At 47.7% G+C, this 12611-nt stretch overlaps 1 protein-coding gene across 1 annotated transcript in view; it reads left to right on the forward strand.

Annotated features, from left to right (window-relative positions):
- The window catches only part of SNX1 (sorting nexin 1), a 672004-nt gene that overhangs the window by 337001 nt on the left and 322392 nt on the right, over nucleotides 1-12611 (forward strand). The window contains exon 9 of the mRNA XM_086959205.1: nucleotides 7007-7120. Within this exon, the coding sequence (XP_086815331.1) occupies nucleotides 7007-7120 (114 nt within the window). The remainder of the gene's footprint in view (nucleotides 1-7006; nucleotides 7121-12611) is intronic.

Genomic DNA, 12611 nt, shown 5'->3' on the forward strand with positions numbered 1-12611 from the left:
CCTCACAACACTAGATCTCAAGGATGCTTATTTCCATATACCGCTACACCCGTCACACAGGAAATATCTCAGATTTACCATTCAGGATCAGCATTATCAGTTCAAAGTCCTCCCTTTCGGAGTGACTACAGCACCCAGGGTGTTTACCAAGTGTTTGGCGACAGTGGCTGCACACCTACGGAGACAGAACGTTCACGTCTACCCTTATCTGGACGACTGGCTTATCCAAGCGAAGTCAGCCCAGCAATGTGCCGCTCACATGTCCCACACCATTCACCTTCTTCACGATCTGGGGTTTTCACTGAATTATCCAAAGTCCCACCTCAGCCCGCCCACGTACGGCAGTACTTGGGCGCAACTATAAACACTCTGGCAGCCAAAGCACAGCCAAATTCAGTGAGAATCAACAGCATGCAAATGCTGATAGAAAAATTCAAACCGCAACACTCACTTCCAGCACGAGTGTTTATGCAGTTGATAGGCATGATGGCCTCCTGCATCTTCATAGTCCAGCACGCGAGACTACATATGCGTCCGCTTCAGGAGTGCTTAGCACGTCAGTGGAATCAGGCTCAAGGACAATTAAAAGACCTAGTGTTGGGGACCGGTCGCGCATACAACTCTCTGCATTGGTGGAATCCACAAAACCTTTGCAGGGGCCGACCGTTCCAGGAGCCTGTGCCACAGATTATACTGACGACTGACGCATCTCTCCAGGGATGGGGAGCTCATGTACTCCACTACACAGTGCAAGGACTATGGACAGCACAACAGAAAAAGATGCACATCAACCTTCTGGAACTGATGGCTATCTTCATGGCACTGAAAGCATTCAAGGTACATTTGTGCAACAAGGTTGTGTTGATCCGGACGGACAACATGACGGCCATGTACTACATACAGAAGCAGGGAGGTACACACTCTCCACAGTTGTCTCATCTGGCTCAGAGCATGTGGAAGTGGGCCATTCAGAGGAACATCTTCCTCATGGCAGAACACCTCCCAGGCAAGGACAATCAGATGGCGGAACTGCTCAGCAGGCACAGCCACCAAATGCACGAGTGGGAGATACATCCATCAGTACTCCACCCGTACTTCCAGCAGTGGGGTCATCCAGAGATAGACCTCTTCGCCACAAGGGAAAACGCAAAATGCCAAACCTTTGCCGCCAGGTTTCCACACCCACAGTCGCAGGGAAATGCGATATGGATGAACTGGTCAGGCAAATTTGCGTACGCTTTTCCCCCAGCACCACTAATACCGCTGGTGGCACGCAAGCTGAAGCAACACTCGATGACTCTCATCCTGGTTGCTCCAACTTGGGCACGCCAACCATGGTACACCACGTTTCTAGAACTCTCCTTGGTACCGCATCAAAGGCTGCACCTCACGCCCAGGCTTTTGACGCAGAGCCATGGCGACATTCAGCATCCAGATCCGCAACAACTCAACCTGGCGATCTGGCTCCTGAGGTCTTAGAATTTGGCTACCTCAACCTGCCTCCTGACTGTATGGATATCATTAGAGAGGCAAGAAAGCCCACCACTAGAGCATGTTATGCGGGAAAATGGAAGCAGTTTGTCGTTTATTGTACCAACAACAACATTAATCCGCTAGATGCATCTACTCAGAACATCATGTTATATGTTACATCTATACAAATGCAATCTGGCCTTTGCTTCCCTTCGTATACATTTATCCGCAATAGCAGCTTATCTCCAAAACAGGCAGCATCTCTCACTTTTCAAAGTGCCTGCCATCAAAGCTTTTCTGGAGGGACTCAAACGAGTTATTCCTCCCCGCAGGGCCGGCTCTAGGCTCATGGTGGCCCTGGGCAAGGAGCGTAGGTAGAGGGCCCGGAAGAGGTGGTCCGCGCGGGGCGGAGCGCGCAGGCCAGTAAAGAGGGGAGGGGGTCAGGGTGTTTAGTAGTGGAACAGAGCCGGAGGCCGCCAAATCCCTGCCAGGGGCCACCACGCAAATATGTATCCATCCTCAGAGGATTAATATATTAAGGATATATATTGGCGTGGTGGCCCCTGGGGTTCGGTGGCCCTGTGCAGGTGCACAGCTTGCACATGCCTAGAGCCGGCCATGCTCCCCGACACCCACCAGCACCTGTATGGAACCTGAATGTGGTCCTCACCAGACTAATGGGTCCACCTTTTGAGCCTCTACACTCATGCGAGATACAATTCTTGACAAGGAAAGTGGCTTACCTAATAGCAATCACATCGCTACGACGAGTTAGTGAACTTCAGGCACTAACTATCCAGGAGCCATTCATACAGATTCACTCCAACAGGGTGGTACTACGCACAAACCCAAAGTTTCTGCCTAAAGTGGTTTCACAGTTCCATATCAATCAAAGTATAGAACTGCCAGTGTTCTTCCAGAATCCTGATTCAGTGGCAGAAAGAATGCTCCACACACTAGATGTCAAAAGAGCTCTATTGTATTACATAGCTAGGACAAAAGATTTTAGGAAAACAAAACAACTGTTTGTTGCCTCTTCACCACAACACAAAGGCAACCCCATTTCCAAAGCAGGTATAGCCAGGTGGATCGTTAAGTGCATGCAGATTTGCTATCAAAAGACTAAGCGCACATTAACAGTTCCCCCAAGAGCCCACTCCACACGAAAGTTGGAGGCCTCCATGGCTTTCCTTGGAAACATTCCTTTAGACGACATCTGTAGAGCAGCCACATGGTCTACCATACACACATTCACAAAACACTACTGCGTAGATGTGCACTCCAAACAGCAGGCAGCTGTAGGGCAGGCTGTTCTAAAAACACTTTTTCAGACTGCTGCAGCTGGCACGGGCGGCCGCCGCTAATAGAGGGACTGCTATATATTCTATGCACAGATATGAATTCAGCAGCCCACATGCCTCGAACCGAATATGCTACTTACCAGTATGCATCTGTTCTTGGCATGTAGGGCTACTGACATTCATATCGCCCGCCCTCCTCCCCGGCTCCTGTAGTTGCTGCAGCACTCAGAATTACTCTTAGCATGGTCATCACTTACTGCATTACACTCCATCTCTGCCACAATGGCTAAAAACAATCTAACGATGGAGTCGATGCCCATGCGCACTGTAGTCCAGGGGAGGAGTCACCTATCTCGTGATACTTCGAAGACTCTTCCAGGACAACAATGTGCAATCATCCGGACCCAACACTAGGCGGCAATCTATGCACAGATATGAATGTCAGCAGCCCTACATGCCAAGAAAAGCTGCATACTGGTAAGTAGCATATTCGTTCTGTGGGTCTTATATTCATATTCTAAATTTAATGTATTTCTTTGGACCTGGCCTTTGTTTATGGCAAACATCTGGCCAGTGCAAAAAGAACAATTAATGGATATAATGCTGAACACTGTCATACACTCCCCTTTCGTACCGAGATCTGGACCTAAATCCATATCTTTTCTTGCTCACCACGCCACCCCAGTTTGGACCCAGCTATATGCAAATCCGTCTTGACCCTGCTACCCATCAATCAATCAATCAAGGGTTGGTAAAGCGCAACTGTTCACCCGTGAGGGTCTACAGGTGCTGGAGGGAGGTGGGGAGCAGATCTGTCTAAGTGCTGGGGTCATTTGAAGAGCCAGGTCTTGAGGTCATTCTTGAATTGGGGTAGCGTGGAAGTTAGTCTGAGGTGGAGGGGTAGTGTGTTCCAGGTCTTGGCAGCGAGGAAGGAGAAGGACTTTACTCCAGTACTGGTCTTGCGGATCCGTGGACTAGTAGCCAGGGCGAGCTAAGCAAAGGTGTCTTTTGGGTGCGTGGAAGGAGACGCAGCTTTTCAGGTATGCTGGTCCGGCATTGTTGAGGGACTTGTAAGCGTGGGGGAAAAGTTTGAAGGTTATTTTTCTGTCTGCCAAGAGCCAGTAAAGTTTGCGACGGTGTTGAGGGATGTGGCTGTGCTGGGGGAGGTCGGGACTAGTCTGGCTGCAGCATTCTGAACATTCTGGTGCTTGCGGAGATTTTTCTGGGAAATGCTGGTGTAGAGTGCGTTGCCATAGTAGAGTCTGCTGTTGATGAGCGCGTAAGTGATGGTCTTTCTGGATTCAGTGGGGATCAATCTGAGATTCTTTCGCAGCAGGCTGAGGGTATTGAAACAAGCTGAGGATACGGAGTTGATCGATCCATAGTGAGCGATGCGTCTACATTGATGCAGAGGTTTGAGGTTTTGTGCGTGGTCCATCAGAGTGGGGGGTAGTTCCTAGTGCAGAAGGCCACCAGGTATCGTGCCATTTGCAGGGGTTGGCTCCCAGAATGAGGTCTTTTGTCTTGTCTGAATTGAGCTTAAGGCAGCTGTTCTTCATCCAGGTGGCGACGTCTTTCATCCCATCTTGGAAGTTGAGCCCGCCCAGTAATGTTGGGTTAGTTGGTGAGGGAGAGGATCAGCTGTGTGTCGTCAGCGTATGAGTCAATACTGAGTCTATGGTTTCTGACGATGGTGGAGAGGGGGGATATGTAGATGTTGAAGAGGGCGGGATGAGAGAGGAACCCTTGGGCACTCCGTAGTTGGTCCATGCCGGTTCTGAGAGGTATGGCAGAAGTCTGACCCGTTGTGTTCTGCCTGTGAGAAAGGATCAGATCCAGTCAAGGACCTTGTCGCGGATGCCAGCGTCATGGAGTCTAGTGGTTAGGGTGCGGTGGGAGATGGTGTTGAATGCTGCCTAGAGGTCTAGGAGGATGAGGGCCACGGTTTTGCCCTGGTCGAGGAGAGAGCAGATGCCGGTGGTGGCGAAGAGGGTGGTTATGATGCTATAGTTGCTTCGGAAACTGGATTGGGAGATGTCCAGGTTGTCGTTTGTTTTGATGAAGTCGGCTAGTTGGTTGTTGACTGCTTTTTCAATGACTTTGGCCTGGAAGGGGAGCAGGGAGATGGGCCTGATGTTCTTAAGGTCTGTGGTGTCCGCAGATGTTTTCTTCAGGAGTGGAGTGATTTTGGCAAGTTTCCAGTCAGTCGTCTGTGAAGGAAGCGGTCTTAAGGGAGAAGTTGATTGTTTGGCGTAGCTCGGGTGCGATGGCAGGGGTGGCTCTGTGGAAGAGGCGGTACAGACCGGGGCCCAATGGTGCTCCGGAGTGGATGCTTTTCATGGTTGTTAGGGTGTTGTCCATGGTGAGTGGGGTCCAACTGAGCAGGGTCTGTTGGGGCATCAGTTGAGGAGGTTGCTGGTGCAGTGGGGCGGTCCTGGATGTTAAAGTTGTCATAGATTATCTTGATCTTGTAGCGGAAGAAGGTGCAGAGTCTGTTGCAGTGGTCTTAGGATGGGGAGTATGTCTGTGATTTCGCTGCAAATTCTTTGATGATGGTGGACTACTTTGCTGTTATGTGTGTTGGTGTTGATTCTGTCCTGGAGGGCCTTCTTCCTTGTGTTTTTGATGAGGCAGCTTCCAGGGTTTTGTGGTTCCTCCATGTGTTTTCGAGGAGTCTGCAGGAGTGTCTGAATTCTTGGAGGGAAGGCATAAACAAGCTTGCTTTCTTGATGTGTTTGCTGGTGGCTTTCTTGAGGGGGGACAGGGTTTCGGTGCAGTGATGAGATGCTGTTTTAGGCCAGCTTCTAGGGGGAAACTGTGTGCGGTGAGTTTGTTGAGGGAGAGGTGGATGTAGGAGATGCTGTTTCCTTCAGTGATGACTGGGTCGACCGTGTGCCCTGCTGTGTTCGTTGGAGCGGTGACTAGCTGTTTCAGTCCTACATTGGTGAAGTTCTGTAGGAGGTATTCGGATTATTGTGGAAGTTGAGGTCTCCGAGTAGTATGAAGTCTGTGGATGTGAGGGCCTGGGATGTGATGAGGTCGATAATGGTGTGGGTGAATGGAGCACGGGGACCTGGTGGTGTGTAGATGAGGGTTCCACGGAGAGTGGTTTTTGGGTTGGTCTGTATCTGGAAGTAAAGGTGCTCCATGTGGGTCGGAGGTTGTCTGGGCGGGTGGTCAGGCAAAGGGGGCTTGTTTAGACTATGGCGATGCCTCCTCCTGTCTGGTTGGGGCGCTCCTTTTGGATGATCTTGTAGCCTTTGGGAATGGCGCTGAAAAAGGAGGCACTGTAGGGAAGGTGACGTCTGGTGAGGCGGTGTCGAGGAAGTCCCAATTTTCTGTGGTGTTTAAGGGATCGTACGTTGAGGAGGATGCAGTTGAGCGGTTTGGGTGCAGTGAAGGTCGATTAGCTGGGTGATTGAGCTGGGGTACGGAAGATGAGTGAAGGTGCATCACCAGTGAAGGCATTAGAGGGCCGTGGGTGTTGCTCGGCGTCAAGAGCTGGCAGTTATTGCGTCAGGGGTTGAGATAGTGTAGGCTGCTGTAGTCATAGCAGAGACAGTTCAGGAGGGCAGGGTTCCTGGTGCTTGGCATGGTAAGGGCGCTGGTGGTCTCAGACGGGCTTGCCTTTTGCGCCAGTGGTCACCATTAAGTAGGACAAGGGCAGGTCAGCTGGGAGGCGGGAAACACGGATAAGAACAGCGCAATATGAGGGGGATGGGGTAGCGGGGGCAGCAAGGAAAGACAAAAGGAGGCGCTGGGGAAAATAAAAGGGGGCACAAGGAGAGGTAAAAAAGGAAAAACAGAGAAACAGGCAAAAAACAGAAAAAAGGCAGAGAAGAAAGAAAGAGGGCAGAACAGCAGAAGAGCCAGGTCACCAGCTATAGTTTACCTGTTATGCCATTCCAGGATGGCTAACACATTTGTTCTAAACGTGGCGACCATTTATTGTGGTTGGTGAAATGCATGAATGAAAGAATAAGTCAGTGTCTGGTTGAATGAATACATGAATGCTAGGAAGGTGAGCAGAGTGCAGGTATTATTAATTAACAAATGCCTAAGCCCATCATTGATTAAGGAGGCACATCTGTTTGACAGCCAGACCTATTGCCCTGGCCAAAGCTTGTTTGAAAAACTCTTGCACCGGATTTGACCAATGCCATATGCCACCCTCCCTATGGAATTGTTTCCATGTTTATTTTTTTGAATTATATGGCTTTTTCTCTTTACAGTTGCCTCGAGCTGTTGGCACCCAGGCATTGAGTGGAGCTGGACTCATGAAAATGTTGAACAAAGCCACAGATGCGGTTACAAAAATGACTATCAAAATGGACGAGTCTGACATTGTAAGTGCACGTAGTTTTGTATCTATTGTTTTGGTATTTGGTTTAGGAAAAAGATCTTTCTTTCTCAAGTTAGTTAATATTATTTCCTCGGTAGAAGCATAAACGATAGAGGGTTGCAAGCAGTACGGTGGAAATCTTTGGTTACATATAAACCTAGTTTGTGAAGTTAGTTGATAGGAGTATTGAAAATATAATTGTGAGGTGAGATGGAAAAAGGCGCGTCTTAGAACCAGTTACTAGGCCTGAACTTGCACTCAACCAGCAAGTGCTGTTTAATGGTAGTTGGGGCGAGAATAGCTGTTGCTTACGAGCTCTAAAAAAAAAATGCATTCTCGGCTATCCAATTTTAGGTCTCGGACCGTAGGCTGCGCTTGTGCAGTCTCGCTCCAAGATTTAATGTTTTCTAGAGTGGGGCTTGAACCCGCCCCTTTTCTCCATTGGCTGGCTTCCTAAACGGAGGCCATCCATTGGAGGAGAGGGGCGTCACTCTGTTCAAGCCCCGTCTTTTTCCGATTTGGGGGTGTCTTTTTTCCGCTTCTTTCTTGTTTTCTTTCTCTCCTCTTCCCATTGGCTGGAATTTTACTTTCTAGCCAATGGAAAGAGGAGAGAAAGAAAACCACGCTCCCGAATCAGAAAATGACGCTGATTTCTCCGAGGCATTTCTGCTTCGCCTCGGAGAAACATGGTGGTGCTGCTTGTGTTTTTAAAACCACTAATCCCGCCACGACAAAGGCTTTACGATGCCAGGCACTGCTTTACAGGCTTTCAGACTCAGAGTAGAGCTGGCTGGCCCAACCTATTATATGCAATCTGGAAAAACCTGCTCTTTGGCTCTCCTGAGGAATCATTTCTATAACACTCGTCTGGCTTGTGAGGTGCATTACAGTGTGCTTGTAACTCGATTCATTCTCTCCGCGGTGGGCTTGCGTTCTCTGAAAAGAAAAACCTTTCTGAAGTAACGGCTGCTCGCTTTTTCATAATGCACCACAACGATTTCCCGCGAGTCACTTCCACCCCCGCAGACAGCCACTCCAACAAAACACACGGGCTGCTCAGAATATTTTATTCGAAAAATAAATGTTGTGCTCTGTCTCTCCACAGGAGCTGGCTGAGTCAGGTAGTTTCATCTCTGAAAAAGCTTCCACTTAAATCTCGGGTGACACCACGATAATGTAGCTGCACCTGAGTTTCAAAAAGAGAATGGAAATCCAAAGAGAGAAAATTGCTCTCTTTAAAGGATTTCCCTTCCCCAGCAACGCTCACCTGGCATGACGTCATGCCGTAACTTCTCCACTAGTGCTCCACCGCTCTTTGGCTCTCCTGAGGAATCATTTCTATACCCACTCGTCTGGCTTGTGAGGTGCATTACAGTGTGCTTGTAACTCGATTCAACCTCTCCCCGGTGGGCTCGCCTTCTCTGAAAAGAAACCCCTTTCTGAGGTAACGGCTGCTCGCTTTTTCATAAGGCACCACAACGATTTGCCGCGAGTCACTTCCACCCCCGCAGACAGCCACTCCAACAAAACACACGGGCTGCTCAGAATGTTTTATTCGAAAAATAAATGTTGTGCTCTGTCTCACCACAGGAGCTGGCCGAGTCAGGTAGTTTCATCTCGGACGCCTTTGTGATTTGGTATGGCTCTTGGGCAAGAAAGCACAACCAGACATAGGAGCAGTGCGTGAAGCCTGCGTTGCATCCGCTCTTACAAACCGCGCTACACATTGCTGTACCACCTTACAAAACTACCAGGCAAACGCAGGGCTTTAAGTGGGAAACAAAAATTCGGGGGTCTCTTAAAGGGGCGTGGTTAATGCAATTAAGGTCGTGGCTTAAAACTCTTAAACTAAAAATATGCGATTGCATAGTGTGCCGCCCGACTTGTATTTAGCTGTTTGTCATTGCATCCAGATATATGATAAAACAAGTAACATCATACCTACAACAAGTCAGGACTTTTGGCTTTGTCAATGTTTGTTAGTTGCATAAAATAAATAAGCAGCAACTATGGCTTGTATATCATTTTGAAAAAGCTTCCACTTAAATCTCTGGTGACACCATGACAATGTAGCTGCACCCGAGTTTCAAAAAGAGAACGGAAATCCAGAGAGAGAAAATTGCTCTCTTTAAAGGATTTCCCTTCCCCAGCAACGCTCACCTGGCATGACGTCATGCCGTAACTTCTCCACTAGTGAGAAGTGAGTAGTGTGAGCAGCGCACATCGATGTGCCTGCTGTCACTGCAGTGTGGAAAAAGCTGACCGCCTGTGCCAGGGCACAAAACAAAGTCTGATGGAGACCCGTTTCAAGCCCCCCTTTAAAATCCCTGTTCCCTCGTTGTGCTTGCTTTTCTGCCCCCTTTTCCCTCATTGTGCTTGCTTACCTGTTCCCTTGTTGTGCTTGCTTACCTGTTCCCTTGTTGTGCTTGCTTTCCTGCCACCTGTTCCCTTGTTGTGCTTGCTTTCCTGCCCCCTGTTCCCTCGTTGTGCTTGCTTTTCTGCCCCCTCGTTGTGCTTGCTTTCCTGCCCCCTTTTCCCTCGTTGTGCTTGCTTTTCTGTTCCCTCGTTGTGCTTGCTTTCCTGACCCCTTTTCCCTCGTTGTGCTTGCTTTTCTGCCCCCTGTTCCCTCGTTATTCTTGCTTTCCTGCCACCTGTTCCCTCGTTGTGCTTGCTTTTCTGCCCCCTGTTCCCTCGTTGTGCGTGCTTTTCTGCCCCCTCGTTGTGCTTGCTTTTCTGTTCCCTCGTGCTCGCTATCCTGCCCCCTGTTCCCTCGTTGTGCTTGCTTTCCTGCCCCATGTTCCATCGTTGTGCTTGCTTTCCTGCCCCCATGTTCCCTCGTTGTGCTTGCTTTCCTGTCCCCTGTTCCCTCGTTGTGCTTGCTTTTCTGGCCTCTGTTCCCTCATTGTGAGTGTTTTATCTGGCCTCTGTTCACTCGTTGTGAGCGTTTTTTCTGGCCTCTGTTCCCTCGTTGTGAGCGTTTTTTCTGGCCTCTGTTCCCTCGTTGTGAGCGTTTTTTATGGCCTCTGTTCCCTGTGTGTGGCTCTGTGTGTGTGTGTGTGTGTGGGTGTGTGTGGCTCTGTGTGTGGCTCTGTGTGTGTGTGGGGATGGCTTTGTGTGGGTGGCTCTGTGTGGGTGCAAATGCAATAGGTCTCGCATTTGCGAGCGATTAAGCTATTGGCATTGTAAATGACAATGCCATTTATTTATGTTTTAGAAAACCAAAACATAAATAAAAATAATGTCATGAGCAATTCCAATAGCTCTAACTTTAACAATGCCGAGACCATTGCATTGTAAATGCTTGTTCACACCTGCGAGCTGTCTGTTTAGATACATATTGGCCAGCGAATCCCGCTCAGAGAGCTGGAAAACAAGGTTTAGTTTGTCATAGTGGAATTGTATCTGAATTCATAAATGGTAGTGTTTCCTGCCATGCGTGGTTGCACGGAATACATTTTTATATATGCATGGTTTCATTTCATCCTTTATTATGCAGAATCCAGTCTACCAGATGAGTCGTTCTGGGATACATGTTAATGAAAACGCCACTTTGACAACAGGATTGTAAAAGAAAGAAGGAAACGTGGTGTGGTGTTTCAGTACTTTTTGCAAAACCAATGAACTTCGACCCTGCCACTTAAGAACTCCGCACGTTGCTCACTCCCATCATGCAGTGAAGCAGCGTATTTTCCCCCCCATTCACTTAGGAAGAACATTTAACACTTCTGCCCCTGCTTAATGATGTAGGTTTTACTAGAAATACATTTCCCATGTGATTTTTACCAGCACATAGTTTTCTAGGACCGTCTGTTAGAAGAGCTGCTTTGATGCTTTTTCTAATTATGTTCTTTGATTCAGTGGCTTGCCTTCAGGACTATTGAACTGTTAAGGAATGTGTCCATTGACAGAAGATGCCATACAGATTCATCTCAGTCATAATAGCAGTAGTCACGTGTTCCTGTATAGTCCATTTCATATGAAGCAGCTATACTGCTCATGCTCCCTCCCAGAACAAAACGAGATCAAGGCTTGCTTTGATCTCTCTCCCCCACATCAACTACTAGTGAAAGTCAGTGTTTTTGTAATTAATCATTATTAATATTATTATTATTATTGCATTTATTGCGCGCAACAGCTACCCACAAAGGGTTTCCCGGCGCGAGATTGTAGAATTATGTAAGTAAGGTGGGTAAAGATGAGTGCCTAGATGTTAAATAGCCAAGTTTTTAAAGCTTTACGGAAGTTGATGTAATTGTTCTCATTACGTACTGAAAAAGGCAGGGACTTCCACAGCAAGGGCCCTTGGTAGGAAAAAGATTTGCCACCCATACGAGAGAGCTTGATTTTGGGGATGACAAACTTTTTTAGTGTAGAAGAACGGAGAGATCGAGGTGGATGATCTGGGCGAACAAGCGAGTGAAGATATTTCGGGGTTACGCCAGAATTGATTTTGTGCATAAAACAGAGTGCTTTAAATTTAATTCGGTTTTCAAACTTCAGCCAATGAAGGTCCCGAAGATATTGGGTAGTAGAGGTGGTTCTGGGAATTTTTGCATAGCAGTCTGGCCGCTGAGTTTTGATTTACCTGTAATTTGCGAGTGGTTCCTTTATTTGAGCCCAAATAAAGCACATTCCCATAGTCCATCCTCGAGGTAATCAAGGCATTGACTACGGTTTTCTTTGTTGACTCAGGCAGCATCCAGCATATCTTTTTCAGCCATTTTAGAATGGCAAAGCACGTGGTTGAGGTTTTTTCAGCTTGCTTGTGCATCTTAAGAGAGTCATCAATGATGACACACAAGTTACGCGCCTGTGAGACTGGGGCAGGGAGTATGCCTATCTCACTAGGCCAGTGTTGGGGGCCCCACAGGCTTTTGTTTTTGCCGAGAATAATGACTTCTTTTTTTCCCTGTTTAATTTGAGAAAGTTGTCCTGCATCCAACCTGCTATTTTAGTTAGACCTTGTTTGAGTGTAGAGGGGGTATCAATGTTCTCAGATGAGAGGGAGAAAATCAACTGAGTCATCAACTTTTTGAGTATAGTGCAGGGTAGGGGGTCTTTTGGAGACCCAGATTTAATAATATTGAGCAGTTTAGTTAAAGTCTCAGTGTTTAGTCTGGGCCAGCTATCCAGAATACTTCCAGGATTCTGAAGGACATCTGTATCAGAATTGCTAATGTAATTGTGAGTAGAGGGACACAGTTGCATTGTAGCAGAGTGGGAACTACTATTCTGAGCTGCTGTAATTCCTTGATAAATTTTGTCCACCTTTTGTATGAAAAAGGAGGCTAATGCTTCACATTGTAATTTATTTAGGTCTGTTGGCGTGGCTGAAGTTTTAGATCCCGCAGGTTCTTTCACCATCTTAAATAAGGTTTTGGAGCGATTTAAAGCCTCCGAGATGGTGGAACATACGTGATCCGCTTGTGCCTTATTACAGGGATTATATTTGTTTAGTTTACCTTTGTACACTTTTTTCACCTCCGGGGAATACG

The sequence above is a fragment of the Lissotriton vulgaris genome, chromosome 2_2 (assembly GCF_964263255.1).
Source record: "Lissotriton vulgaris chromosome 2_2, aLisVul1.2, whole genome shotgun sequence".
NCBI classification, from domain to species: domain Eukaryota; kingdom Metazoa; phylum Chordata; class Amphibia; order Caudata; family Salamandridae; genus Lissotriton; species Lissotriton vulgaris.